This window comes from Helianthus annuus, chromosome 9 (assembly GCF_002127325.2).
Source record: "Helianthus annuus cultivar XRQ/B chromosome 9, HanXRQr2.0-SUNRISE, whole genome shotgun sequence".
NCBI classification, from domain to species: domain Eukaryota; kingdom Viridiplantae; phylum Streptophyta; class Magnoliopsida; order Asterales; family Asteraceae; genus Helianthus; species Helianthus annuus.
The window spans coordinates 6,876,954-6,892,961 of NC_035441.2; the positions used below are offsets into that span (position 1 = coordinate 6,876,954).

A 16,008-nucleotide genomic window follows, 5' to 3' on the forward strand; every position below is an offset into this window, starting at 1 on the left:
TGTTTTGGCAACTTTTTAAAATTGAACTTGAAAAAACGTTTAAACGAATCAATTTGCATGTTTTGACAATTTGTAATGATAAACATACACGTTATATAAATGTTTTGGCAACTTGTTGAAATTGAATTTGAAAAAACGTTTAAACGAATCAACGTTAACGCATACCGACCGTATTTTCGTCAGTTCCGCATATAGTAATTGAAAATAAATGAAAAATACTGAATTGTATACGGGCCGTATAAAAATATACGCCTCGTATACCGTGATCGTATATTAAGTATACGACAGAGTTAAAATAAATTAAATTACTGTATACGGGTCGTATACTTTTATACGGCCCGTATACAAAAGAAAAAAGATCGTATAAGTTTTATACGACCTCATTTCCACCATACAGCTTCAACATTCCACCAAAAATTCTCTCGGTTTTCTCTCGTATCGTTCTTGGACAGCGTTCTTCGGCGTTTTTGGCGTTTTCTTCTCGTTCTTCCTATACGGTACGTTTTCATATAGTAAACTTTCAAATTCCGTAACATGTTAGATTATGGTCTTGTATAGTAAAGCGTATATAGGCGTAACGATTACAATTGTATAATTCAATTTGAAAAAAAAATTGAAACAGAAAATTGTAACTAATTATTCAAGTGTATACGGTCGTATAAATTGTATACGATCGTATAATGTTTGAATCGTATACAATTTATACGACCGTATACACTTGAATAATCAAAGGTTTTACGATCGTATACATTGTATACGCTCGTATAATGTTTGAACATTCAAACATTATACGATCGTATATTTATATACGGTCGTATACTTGTTTGAATATTCAAACATTATACGAACATATATTTTATATACGGTCGTATACTTGTTGAATGTTCAAACATTGTACGAGCGTATATGATATGTACAATACGTTCGTATACAAGAACAGTATTCGTATAATACGTTAACGATAATCGTATAGTGATTGCTAAGTTGTAATTGTTATTTGTTACAGACGATATGGCTGAGTCATCAGCAGCTGGTGCGGCCCGTAGAGGTCGAGGTCAGGGTCAGGGTCAGGGTTGGGGACGTGGACGTGGACGCGGACGGGGACGTGGACGTGGACAGGAGGAGGAGGTTGTGCCCGATTTTACTGAGACGGGGCGATTTCTTAGAGATATCCCCCGAGGTACGGTTGCCTATAGGGTTTTGGGCAAATTACGGGAGATCGTGCTGGATGCGCCTCGGACCATAGATTTTCAGTTTTTGACCGATATTGGAGCGACCGGTCGGGTCCGGGAGCTCATGCCAGCTAACTCCTCGTGGGACCGCTTATTTGATGCCGCCACAGAGCGGGCCCACGGGGAGATTACTTTAGAGTTTTTATCTACCTTTTCATTTACGGACACCCGGGGTGGGGGTTTTCAGCATTTTTTGACGACAGAGGCCGTAGCTTTTACTATTTGCGGCAAGACTCAGAGGATGACATTTCCTCAGTTCGCTGTTGCCTTGGGTCTGTACTCATAGGAGGACTCAAGGTCCCGCGCATTTTTTGATGCGCCAGTCAGCACGTCCACTGACGTGTTGTGGCCGTATTGGCGAACTATTGGGTTCGGGGAGTTCGCGAAACCGAAGCAGCGATCCCCGAAGGGACGGGCGACTGATCTTTACGACCCGTTACACCGATACCTACATCGGTGTATCGCCGTGACGATCGCCGGTCGTCATGATAGCAGGGAATGGGTCACCCAAAATGACCTATTCTTCTTGCATGACTTACTTACCGGCGGGAGGGCCAACTTGGCATACAAGTTGGCCACATATCTCGCCGACTACGCTTTTAAGCAACCCTCTTCCCACATCAGCTGTGGGGCCTTCGTCACCCGTCTGGCGAAGGGTTTCTTTTGCCTCCTGTCCCCGCAGGTTGCAAGTGATATGACCCTGACACGCCAGCTTGACAGGGTTGGGAGGGACACAGCCCTATCGATGGGTTTGGCTCGCGAGGTCGAGGGAGGGCAGCTGGTTTGGGCTTATGGTGTGGGTGAGGGACCCCGTGGAGAGGGTGGTGATGAGGAGGGAGACGAGGGAGAGGGAGGCGAGGGCGAGGGAGGCGAGGACGAGGGAGAGGGAGGCGACGGAGAGGGGGTCGCTCATACTGTCGATCGATCACAGGTAGCTGCGGAGGAGTTACGGGGTGATCGCCCGTACGTTCGACGCAACGTGAGACAGCGTGTGATGCCTCCACCGGGGGTGGAGGAGAGACTCGTTCAGGTCGAGTCGGATGTAGCTGCAGTCAGAGGGGATTTAGCTGCAGTCAGAAGGGATTTAGCTGCAGTGAGAGAGGATGTACAGTGGATGGTCGAGGCGATTGTGGCTATGCATTCTGCCGCGCCCCTACCTCCACGAGCTGGCGCTGCACCACCACCACTACTACCGCCGTAGCTGCTTATTGTATTATTATTATTATTATTTTGTTATTTTACGTTTGAAACTTTGTAAAAGTTTATCTTTTTTTTGTTTTAGATTTAAAACATTATAAATATTAATCTTATGTTTAGATGTTAACTTGTTTGTTTAATAATTGTTGTCGTAGTTTATCATAATCATATCACATATTTATCGTTTTACATAGTGGAAACTTACTGAACATTATAAATACGTTTAACTAGAAACTCGTAACATAATCCGATATATGCAATACTATTTTAAAATTTACAAAACTTATTAAACGGTTTCCCGATTGCAACAAAAAATTAACTATTCTATACATATTTATCGTTTTACAAAGTGGAAACCTATGAAACATAATAAATACGTTTAACTACAAACTCGTAACATAATGCGATATATAGAACACTATTTTAAAATTTCCAAAATTTATTAAACGGTTTCCCGATTGCAACAAAAAATTAACTTTTCTATACATATGTATCGTTTTACAAAGAGGAAACTTATTAAACATAATAAATACGTTTAACTTCAAACTCGTAACATAATCCGATATATACAACACTATTTTAAAATTTACAAAACTTTTTAAACGGTTTCCCGATTTCAACAAAAAATTAACCTTTCTATACGGGCTATACAGGCCGTATAACATTATACGGCCCGTATACAGATTTCAAAACTAAAAACCCTTGTCCAACCTTCGAAACAATATGCAAGTATGTATACGACCCGTATATAATATACGTCCCGTATACATATAAAAACAAAAAAACATTCCACTCATTAAATTCTGTGCATAAACATTCTATACGGCCCGTATAAGTATATACGGCCCGTATACAAATAGGGATGTGAAAATAAGATTATAGGGGTGTGGAAATAGAAGAAGCCGAAAAAAATTTAGTACAAAAAAATATAGCACGAAAAAATTCAACAAAAAATGTAGTACAAAAAAATTAAGCTACCTCGGAGGCCTTTCAATTATGATTAAGTTTGAGGACGAGGAGCTGGGGATAGAGTTATTCAACAATACTAATGCTTGGAATTACACCAGTTGTCCAGGTTTGAACCTGAGATCTTCCCTACAGGACTACTCGATGTGGAGGGGCTGGAAGAAGGGACATGAAACGACACATGGCAACTACGTTAGCAGAAAGGGATTTCCCCTTCAAGCCCTAAAAAATGCAAGGTGGGAAGAGACGTGGAAGGGCCCCACCTTTTCTTTTATTGTTTAGAAAAAAATAAACAAAAAAAAGAAACAATCCACCAATAAACAACCTCCAAACACAACCAACCACTCATCGTCCGCCACATCACCTCTTAAAAGAGCCCCGACGTCGGTGAAGAATCCCTGCCCCCGCCCACGCCACCACATCGAACAGTCTAAGAAATATGTGTCCCTTCTAAGTGAGCAAACTCCACATTAACTATTATAATTATATTTGTACGTAATTATCAGATTCAATATATTTTAAAGCTCTTATCTTCTCCTATTTTATGTATTTTTTATCTATAGTTTATTATTCTTTTGATCATTACCATCAGGGGTGGACCCACAAAGAGAAGTTGTAGTCCCCAGACGCTAATGTTTTTTAAAAAGAATTAGTAGATCCGTGTTGGCTCATGTGATCCTTCCTTGAAGAACAGATGATACAAAGCCAAAACTGGTTCTGCAACAACTGATCCTAATAACAGTGCTTTGAATTCCTTTTCCCTCCAATGGCAGTGGCATCCAACATCTGATGATATCTAAAGTCTGTTACTCACAAAGCTCTGCTGATATACAAAGTCTGTTGAAGACCAATCATCTGCTGAAGTCAAAGAACTGCTGGAAGTCAAAGGCCTGATCAACCTTTATGGAAAGCACTGCTCAGTCTTCATCAGTGGTTGAGCCCATCAGTGGATAACTTCATCAGCATTTAGATAATCAGTGTCTTAATGTAACAGTGTTTGTAATTAGTACTGTTTGGAGGTTGTTAAAGATTGTTAGTTGTCACTGTCTAGGTAATGTCAGTAAAGATGCAACAGTGTTTAGGATTGTACTATAAATAGATAGTGACTGTACTGTTCTATTAGGTCTTTCACATTTAGAAAAAAATTAAACAAAAAATAAACAATCCACCAAGAAACAACCTCCAAACACAACCCACCACTCATTGTTCGCCACATCACCTCTTAAAAGAGCCCCCACGCCGGTGAAGAATCCCCGCCCCCGCCCCGCCCCACGCCACCACACCGGCGAGTCTAAGAAACATGTGTCTCTTCTAAGTGAGCAAACTCCACATTAACTGTAATAATTATATGTGTACGTAATAATCAGATTCAATATATTTTAAAGCTCTTATCTTCTCCTATTTTATGTATTTTTTATCTATAGTTTATTATTCTTTTGATCATTACCATCAGGGATGGACCCACATAGAGCGGTTGTAGTCCCCGGACGCTAATGTTTTTTTAAAAAATTTGTAGATCCGTGTTGGCTCATGTGATCCTTCCTTGAAGAACAGATGATACAAAGCCAAAACTGGTTCTACAACAACTGATCCTAATAACAGTGCTTTGAATTCATTTTCCCTCCAATGGCAGTGGCTGAGCCCATCAGTGGATAACTTCATCAGCAGTTAGATAATCAGTGTCTTAATGTAACAGTGTTTGTAATTAGCATTGTTTAGAGGTATTTAAAAATTATTAGCTGTCACTGTCTAGGTGATGTCAGCAAAGATGCTACAGTGTTTAGGTTTGTACTATAAATAGATAGTGACTGTACTGTTCTATTAGTGCTTTCACACACTTTGCATCTTGTACGAACTAACATAGTGAGCTCAGGCTGAGGGGGAGAAAGTGTTCATGCACACGTTGAATATTTCGTAATGAAATCATTTGACACAAAGTATATATGATGAAAGCTTTTCTTTCCTTGTTTATGTTATCAAGTTTCTCATTCATTCCGCTGCAAATTATTCCTCTGTTTATTTTTTTTTCATTGTTCATCTTATAAAAACAACATAAACAAGTAAACTCAGGTCCTAACAATCCGGCATATTAAATTTTATAAGGATCCCATAAATACAATTAAGGTGGTGTTTGTTTTTTCTGCAGGAAAAGATCTGCAGTCTGCGGACCACATCTGCAGAGAAGAGGGGGACCAAATGACTGCAGTCTGCAAGGAAAAGAGGGTTTGTTTTTTTTTTTTACATAAAAACCTCTTCACACCATTGAAAACCACAGACCTTCTCCTGTCTCTTCTCTCTCTCTGCCATCTACCACCACCACCACAACCATCCGCCACCACCCACGTCGACCACCACCACCGCCATCAAAACCCACCACCACCGCCAATCTCTCTCTTATTTCCCTCTCGCTCCTGCCGCCCCCTCTCTCTCTACGGTCTCTCTCTCTCTTCGTTCCACCACCGCCATCAAAACCCACCACCGCCGCCCTCTCTCTCTCTACGATCTCTCTCTCTCTCTCTCTCTCTTCGTTCCAGATGTCGATGATGATGATGATGAGGGTTTTTCGATTTAGGGTTTTGTTTGCGATCGATGTTGATGATGATGAGGGTTTTCGATTTAGGGGTTTTGTTTGTGATGTTGATGATGATGTCGGAGGTGGTGGCGGAGTGGAGGTGGAGCAGATATCGGAGGTGGAGCAGATTTGGGGGTTTTGTTTGTGATGTCGATTTGGGGCTGGAGCAGCGGAGGTGGTGGCGGAGTGGAGGTGGAGCAGATGGTGTCGGAGGTGGAGATGGTGTCGGAGTGGAGATGGTGGTGGCAGAGGAGGTCGGAGGTCGGAGGTGGTGGTGGCAGAGGGAGAAGAGGGAGAAGAGGAGAAGAGGATGGAAGTGGATAGAACATGCCTGTGTGGTGAAGAGGTCTCGCAGACCTTTTTTAATGAAAGGTCTGCGAGAAAACAAACAATCTGCAGCATCCAAACTCTGCCCGCGTCTGCGCGGCGCAGACATAAGTGGCCATAAGTACTTCTGGCCAAAAAACAAACAGAACCTAAGTGGACACCATTGAAAGAAAAGGAAAGCTGGTGTAGTGGTAAACTCCCTCTTTACCAACAAGAGTTAATGGATACAATCTTTGTATAGCCCGTTATTTCTGTTTTTTTTAATCTAATTCAAATCTCGCTCTGACTCGAACGATAACCGACCCGAAAATTTTAATGTTTTGTTACAAAAATTTTAAACACCGATAAATGGACTCTATTGAAAAAAAAATCCTGAGTCCGCCACTGATTACCATGTATTATCTCTCTCTATATATAGTAGGTGCTTACCTAGTGTTGCATGTCTAGTGTCTTGTGTGTTCTTTCTTCATTTGGACACGTTCAAGCACATAATTGACACGTGAATTCTATTTTGGCAGAGTTCAAATTCTTTAATGTATATTTATCAATAAAAATGATACTGGTTTGAGGAGAATCTACTACATCTCATTTAATTATGATTGAAGGGTATATATTACATTGGAAAACTTGGACCACTTGTTTTGAAAAGAACATAACATGGATATCATTGTGTGTAAAAAGAGACTTCATAACTAACTATGTTAATATCGGCCTAATTCGCTTCGATTTGATCCAGTTCAGTCTGGTTTCACCCTAACGCACACCTCTACTCCGATTTCATGTCTAAGTTTGAAAAATGAAATTTATACTCAAAGGAAATCAAATAAGAACTAAACTGAAGTATAATTGTTCACTATCATTTCATTACTAATCTTGCTTACACTATTATTAATACTGCATGTTAGGGACTTTACTGACAACTTCTGAATAGGTAAGTGCTGAATCAATAAGAAATCTTAATAATTCATACTTAGTATAATGCTTAACCATTCAGAGGCAAATATCGTAATCATTCAGACATCTGCTCGTGAAACAAAGAGTCTGAACCATTAAGTGTAGAACTAGTAAGAGGTCTGAACCATTAAAAGCTGAAACAAACAACCTTTTGGTCTGTTATTTGAAGTTGAATTTATTTAAATTTGAGTAAAATGCACGGATAGTCCCTGTGGTTTGTTGAAATTTCACCTTTAGTCCCCAACTTTTCGAAATTACACTCTTAGTCCATGTGGTTTGACAAGTTGTTACTCGGATAGTTCCCAAAGCGGATGGATGTTAGTTTTTCTGGTTAAGTGGGTGTGAAATGACAAGGACTATCCGAGTAACAACTTGTCAAACCACAGGGACTATCCGAGTAGGGCCGTTCAAATTGCTCGCCGCTCGTCGCTCGCTCGACGCTCGTTCGGAAATTGCTCGGAAAATGCTCGTTCGATTTGATGCTCGGATGTAAACGAGCCGCTCCGCTCGGTTCGGTTTGTAAACGAGCCAAGCATGAGCAAAGGTCCGCTCTGCTCGGCTCGGCTCGAATTATTATTTTTAATTAATATATACATATACACTTACATATATAATAAACATGTATATACACACATATATATATATACACACACAAATATAAATTATACATATATATACACACACCTAAATATATACACACATTACACATACATATATATTTAAATATAAATTAAATTTAGAGTTTTATATGTACCACTCTATTAGATTTTGGTCCACTATATACAAATTTACAACTATATCTATATGTACTAGCCCAACTACGCATATAAAAAAATTAATATCAAATCTAAAAGTTAAACCATAAACCGTTAAACGATAGTCTACTCATCGCCTCAATGTTTCATGTCGTTACCCTAAGCCAATCGTCTCCTTCTCTCAACGTAATTGTTCGTGCAATATAATTATCGCCTCGTCGGCCACAACATTGTTATTCATAAGCAAAATATTATGCCATGAAATGTGCATGTTTTTAAACACATAAAAACTTGCTACCCAACATTGTCACTATCACTCTCAGAAAATTTAAATTGGGCGACACGGTTGTCCAAATCGCTCGAACTTCGCTCGACGCTCGCTCGGAATTTTTACCGCTTGAAAAATGCTCGCTTGATTTGAGGCTCGGTTTTAAATGAGCCGCTCCGCTCGGTTCGGTTTGTAAACGAGCCAAGCACGAGCAAAGGTCCGCTCGGTTCGGCTCGGCTCGTGAACAGCCCTATATCCGAGTAACCTTCATCCGCTTTGGGGACTATCCGAGTAACAACTTGTCAAACCACAGGGACTAAGAGTGTAATTTTGAAAAGTTGGGGACTAAAGATGAAATTTCACCAAACCACAGGAACTATCCGTGCATTTTACTCTTTAAATTTTTATCGATAATGGATTTACGATGCAAGTATCTTGTACTGCCTATAATAATGCAAATATGTTCCTTTAAATTAAAATTTATTTATTTTTATTATCTCGACATAAATAGGGACAAAATCCAGATAACTTTAAATAATAATGGTTTCATAGGACTTTCGAGAACGCTATCATTAGAAATTCGTCGTAAAGTTAAAATGGAATATAATGTTTTAATATTACAACTATAAAGTTTTGTGAAAAGACACATTCTATGATTAAAAAAACTTATTATTTTAAGATGAAAAACTTTTTCTACATGAAACTGGCCACATCGTGGATATTTCTCTTCCCCGATATGTGGATATTTCATATTTCATATTTCATATTTTAGGTTTAAATATATATTTTATGTTATAATTGTGCTTAACATCATTTTAAAAATACTTTTAAGTCAAAATTTATAAATATTTTTTTAAACTAAGCTAAAGTTTTATAAATAACTAATGGTTAATTATCTAAGTTTGGCTTAACGATAAAATGTATTAAAGTACAAAGTTATAAATGATAGGGGAAGTTTTATAAATCTAAAAGACTTTTAATAAAACAAGGAATTTACATATAAAGAATAGACACGCTGTTTAAAAAAATAATATCAAAGTTTGTATGGAAACAGAAAACAAAAAAAAATTTATATTCATGCAAATTTTATAATTTTATACTTTCTATGATATTGTTTCTTTGTCAAATGATTTTTATAAAATTCTTAAAAGTAAATTATAACATCCAAATTTTAATTAAGTAAAAAATAGTCAACGATGGTCGATGCATGCTCAATTCGAACGAACAAAAATGGATGACTCATCTCACTTTTCAAAAGTTGATTTAAAAGAATAAAATAATTATTTTAGAAAATTGAAATTATATTTTCTAGTAGGACAGAAAATGCTCTTTAAATTTCTTAACAATATATTCTCTTATTATTATATATACACACATGTGTCTATATATATATCTATGGACTTACACCAACATTTGTGGGTGCATTTAGTCTCCAACACTAGTAAACCACTCTTGTTCAATTCTCTCTCTCTCACCAAACCCTCACATTCCTTCACTTCTCTCTATCTCTCTCTTAAACTTCATTCTCATTAGGGTCGGACTATCCATTTCAAGACTTGTTATCAACATAACAATGGATGAGCTAGAGCTAGAGCTTCCTAACCCAAACATGTTTGCAAGTAACCCGAATACGAAAACGGGCAAACGGAGCAGAGAAAATAACAACAAAAACAATAGCAAGCATCCGGTTTATAGAGGAGTCCGGATGCGGGCATGGGGCAAATGGGTATCCGAGATCCGAGAACCCAAAAAAAAATCTCGGATCTGGCTAGGTACATTTGCCGACCCGGAAATGGCAGCACGTGCACATGACGTAGCAGCACTGACAATAAAAGGGTCGGCGGCGATCCTTAATTTCCCCGAACTCGCCGCCGTTTTGCCACGACCCGACACGTGCTCCCCACGTGATGTTCAAGCAGCAGCCACAAAAGCTGCTGCCATGAGCCACCTTAACTCAATCCCAATGCAACCCACACCTTCCACGTCATCAACATCATCCTCGAACTCCGCGGTGTCCACGTTGACATCCACATCCACGTCAGATGAGGTGTCAACTGGGGCACCACGGGAGGATGAGTTGGATGAGATAGTTGAGTTACCGATTTTGGGAGAGGGGTATGACTCGGCCGAGTCGAGAAACGACTACGTGTTTGTCGACTCGGGGTGGGAGTACTATTCGTCGACGACAGCATTCGCAGCGGATTGGGGCGGCGGTTATTTCGCCGGCGAGTCCGGCACCTTTCTTACCGACGAGTATTCATGGCAACATTATTGAGGACGTTCAAAAATGAATTTGTGCTTATTTTTCTTAGTATATTTTCGATTTTATAAATTTTGACAAAATTTGTTTGTGGCCCTTAAATTATTGGAAATTTTTTTATTTCAATATTTTTTGAAAGGGCTAAAGTTTTTAGATTTAATTATGCATTTATTTGATGTTTGTTGTGTATAACCAAAGGGCCTTCGGTCTAGCAGTATCAAGGTGTTAGATAAAACTTTGTTTTTCTAAGTGGTGGGGGTTCAAATCCCATTGGTGACCCGTTCAAAAAAATAAAGGTTACAGATAAAAAGTCAAAAGAGTCAACGCACCTCCGATCCCGTATAGGTTTGGCTGGTTTGCCGATTTGAACACTGCAAGTTAGAGTGTTTATATGTTATTTGTATGAATTTGATGTTTAAGGATTGATTATTTGAAACTTTTTCAAGTCTTTGAATTATTATACATTTCGAAATGACGAGTGTTTATACAACACAATATATTGTATTTAATGTTTGAGTGATCTAATATTTTTGAATAAAAACAATCATGTTGAATACTCTTACAGATAAAAAGTTGAGTCAACACACCTCGGATCCCATCTAGGTCCACAGGTGCGAACATTGCAAAATATTTTTACGCTACCCCTAGCAAATATTAGGATACCCCTAGGCAGTGGCGTCTCTGAGAATTCATGTACCCTGTTCGAGTTTAAAAAAATTGCCTTTCCGTAACGTTTTATTATTAAATTTTTAGAATCATATGGGTATTGGACTTACTAAACCTAATGCTAATGGGCTAACTTCTAAACCATAAAAAATTGATTTGCAAATGAGTCTATATTAGAATTAGCATGTGTATACTATTTAAAAAAATTAACATGTGTATATCAGATTTTTTTAAAAAACACGTGCCCCTCGAAATTACGGGCTCTGTGCGGTGGTCCTCCCCACATACCCTTATCACCGCCCCTGCCCCTAGGTCCAAAAATATTTTTTACGTTACCCCTAAATTTTTCTTCTAGATATGCCACTGGTGACACTATATGTTATTTTGCATGTACGAAATACCTTTTCATGTATAGTGAAAGAAATATACTACTCACATATACGTAATTGTATCAAATATAAATTGATTTCATTCAACATATATAGTGTGAGTGATCATTGTCATTAATCTTATAATGTTAATGGAATAATAATGGTTAATATCAAGATGGTGACGTTAAATAATAAAAAGTTTGAGGTGGCACACAGATAACCACATTATACAGAAATGTATATTATTTCCTGTGTGTGATTAATTTTTCAATTTTTTTTTTATTATTAAACATGTTTCTTTTGTCCGTTCGCTATTTTTACTTGACAACCAAATGCAATAATAAATTTAAATCGAAAATGACAATTCATATAAAATAATGGCACAATACATTTATATCAAATTATCCTATAGGAAAAGAACTTATCAATGATATGTACAACTAAAGTAAAGTTCTTGTGATATTGTCATAGTGAAGCTGACACAGTACACTCTGAATTGTATTTATACTTTGTAAATAGTTTTAGAAGTGATATGTACATGACTACATGTTAAGAAAAGGACTAGGTGTTTAATTTGTTTGGATTTTTAAACTCTACAACTAAGAGTTGCATATATGCAAGTTTTATTTGAATGAGCTTGAGTTTAAGCTGCAAGAATTTTTTATTTGTATAATAAAATATATGTTTAATAACATCATCACAAACCAGAGAGCCTTCACTGACGGACAACGCCACCGGTGGTCCTCGGTGAAGGTAGTAATCTTTGTTCATCGGTAAGTAAAGGTTCATCGAGAAAATGATCGTGGGTAAAGACTTCACCGACAGATGCTCACGAATTTCACCGAGGCATTGCTGACTGAAGAATCACTTATGGATCACTGCCGAGAGTCATTGTCAGGCAACCGTGACAAATTCGTCGACATAGAGCAACAGTTCATTTGGTGACGTATCAAAACGGATAACTTAGCAACGGTTTTTCATGTTGGTGACTTTTCCATAAAAATAAATAAACAATAACCCTTAGTATTTTTTCATTCTTTTGTAAATACATACTAGACATTGCAAACAAATATAATAAAATAATTTTTTTCTTAAAATTATTTCAATCAAATTATGTAATAATGACCAAAACAATTTTAATAACAAAATAAACGATTTAGATAAGTATTGCGAGCGAAGGGTCCCAAATGATGTGCAGGCCACGACTCAACCCTTGTATGAGCAGGACCATACCCATACTTAAACTTCAAAACACTTAGCTGGTTCTAAGGTTCCCCCACATGCTACTCCTGCGGGTGCGCAACTATGCCAGTACATGAGACAAATAGTAAAAGGTGGAAGGTATTTGCAGCCAATCAACGTCTGCCAACTACTGAACCTAAAGATCCCCACGATGCTACATCGTGCAGGGGTCAAACAGTATTGGTAACAGGGTCAAACAGTATTGGTAACAGTGACGTGTGGCCAATCAGCATGTGATGCGTGTGTAGTGTAATATATTTTTGATGTATATTTAAGCCCCTTTTTACACTTTTAGCCAAGTTTTAAATTTATAAAACACGATATTCACTAACACTAAACACACATATGGGCAAGTGCACCCATCGTGGACGTAGTATAGTGTTGGTAAGATACCGAGGTCGTCCAAGGACACAAGAGCTTTTAATACCGGTTTATCCTCAACGTCTAATCAAATCAAAAAGTGAGAAAAAATGTTTTAATCTAAGAAAATAAAAACTAACTAAATGCTGAAAATAAAATAAAATAAAAACAGATAGACAAGATGAATCACTTGGATCCGACACGTGTATTAGTATAACCTTTGATTATGTTCGCACTTTTGCACTTGTTTAAGAGATTATCTTAGTTATTGTAGTAGGCCCCTCTTTTGAAGGCGACGTTACCCTCAACCCAGTAGTTTGAGTCAGCAATGATACAATCCTAAAGGGTCGGATTATTGAAAGATAATGAATTAAGTTATTAATGCAAATTGTGGTAGGCCCCGCTTTCGGCGGTGACGTTACCCTCGGCTAAGTAGTCTGAGTCAGCAGGGATACAGTCCTAAATAGCCGGGTTATAGTATTAATAGTAGTTAACTTATGAGGGGGTCAAAGAGTTTGGATCCCCGCCATCCAATACCTATGGGCATTGAAGGAGATCCTACTAAATTTGACCCAAGTCCCAAGCAGGACCTCTAAACGCTGAACATGTGCAAGACCCTTACCAAACCGTTCCCTTAATCCCCGACCAGGTAGCCAACATACCTCCATATAGACCGTGGAGATATGAATGGTGAAAATCTTTTATTTTATATAGACAGTAAAATAATGCCAAGACACCACGGACAAACGATAAGAAAAGATCACCTTCAACATAAGTAACTAGTTATTAAAGTCATTAATACAAAACCAAATAAAAAGTGCAAAAGATTAAAAATAAAAAGTATTATACTAAACACTTGTCTTCACCAAGTGATGTAAGAGACTTAGGCAAACATAGCCTTGATTGTCAAGAACTCTTACGATCAATCTTGGATCCCGAGACGACTCACACACTCTATGATGGACAATGGCTGATGGTGGTGGATGATGGTGTTATGGTGGTGGTGGGTGGTGGATGAAGTGTGAGAGAGGTGGTGTGCCAAGGGATGAGATAGAATGAAACCAAGCACTCCTATTTATAGGCTGAACAGAAGGTTGGGCACGGCCCCGTGTCCGCTGGACACGCCCCCGTGCCCGTCTGACACTCTCTCTCCTCATTAATTGTAATTCGCAATTACAATTAATGCGCCTGCTGTACTTTCACCACGCCCCCGTGCCCGCTGGACACGGCCCCGTGGTGGGCAATGGAAGCTTCTATAGGTTTGTCTTTTATGCTGCTTCTTGGGCACGGCCCCGTGTTCGCTGGACACGGGGCGTGTTCAGTCTTCTGCTTTCTCTTCTTTGCCTTGGAGGATGCCGTTGAGGGTCCGGGCAGTCTACTTTTATTCCTTTTCTTGTATTTATGCTAGAATTAGTTGTCTTTTTGCTTCTTTTGTGAATTTGAGCTCATTTCATCCTGAAAATACAAAAGAAAGACAAAAACACTCTTTTTCCAACATTAGTACTTAAAAAGGGTTAGTTTTATGCCTTAATTGATGTGATTTATATGTTGCATTTTACACACATCAAATACCCCCACACTTGAACTTTTGCTTGTCCTCAAGCAAAACTCTTTAAATGTGGCTTACACTCCCAAATGGAATGGGTAGAAGAGAAAGTTTTTGGCTTGTCCTAGAGTGTCGGGAATCCAAGATCTTTGTAAGTTTTATTTTTATTTATTTACAATCCTATTCGTTATGATTTATTTAGAACGTTTCATAAGATAAATTACTTATTCGGGCATAGCATGCCTTATTAAAATTCCATTTATATACAAGTTCACATACCTCACGGGAGATCACTCAACACTCGGCCGAAGGTGTAATTTTTAGTGAATCACTCGAGAGCGGCATGGAACTTACGCCTTCCATAGGCTTGCCAAGCAATCAATCCTCCTCCTTTTAACTTTTTACCTTTGTAAATATCAAGAGGACTTTTTGGGTGAAGGGTTAGGCTTGGGTTAAAGGTGGGTGGTTGGGTTAGTGGTTAGTAAAAGGGCGAAAATCGTAAAAAGCGTCGGTTTTCGTGACATACCTTGTTTTTAGTGACTTTTTTATTTTGAAGTATTTCTCCAAACAAGCTTTTATATAGCTTTTGTTTGTTTTTGACTTCATCATCATTTTTTTTAAGTCACATAAAATGGCGAGCTTACGAAAAACCGAGCTTGTTACTAAAATAAAGGGTAAAAAATAAAAAGGTTTTTGGTGGGTGAAAAGGTTTTAGGGTAATGAAATGAAAGGTTTAGGCTCAAAGGGGCTAACTAGGGGGATTTTTGGGTAGGTGGTAAAAAAAATGAAAAATAATGGTGTAGAAAGAAAAATATGGTTAGTCCTAATGCCTCCATCACTTACTTACTTGGGTTTAAGTTGGTAAGGACCGGGAATGTATCGTCGTGGCAAGTTCTAGAGTTGTAGGAACCAAGCGGCTATTCACACAAGAAACGAAAAATGAGCATTTAGTCTAAAGATGTATATTTGTATGCTCAATAAAGGCTCAAAACTCACTTTTGTGGGAATGGGTTTTTAATGTGATCAAGTATATATAATCGAATTTTTAACTAGACTTGTTATGCCGTTTCGTAATTTTCTTATATTGGTTCTTTATTATCACGACGCTATCGGTTGTAAATTTGTAAAAATATAACCTTTTTAGAACTTGTTATTCCCAAATTAAACCAAGACAAGCAAATAGTAAAAAAAAAACGAAAAGTTTTTGAAAAAAAATTTGGGGTGTTTAGCGGTTCCAATAGAGTTTTGTGTAAGGCTTGTAATTAGGATTTGCAAAATTCAAGGTTTTAGCA

General features: G+C 38.1%; 1 protein-coding gene across 1 annotated transcript; it reads left to right on the top strand.

Annotated features, from left to right (window-relative positions):
• Positions 1-9,684: 9,684 nt before the first annotated feature.
• On the top strand, positions 9,685-10,967 carry LOC110877090 (ethylene-responsive transcription factor TINY). The gene has a single exon (XM_022125249.2). The coding sequence runs from the start codon at positions 9,845-9,847 to the stop codon at positions 10,544-10,546; it is 702 nt and encodes a 233-aa protein (XP_021980941.1). The 5' UTR covers positions 9,685-9,844; the 3' UTR covers positions 10,547-10,967.
• Positions 10,968-16,008: the final 5,041 nt, after the last annotated feature.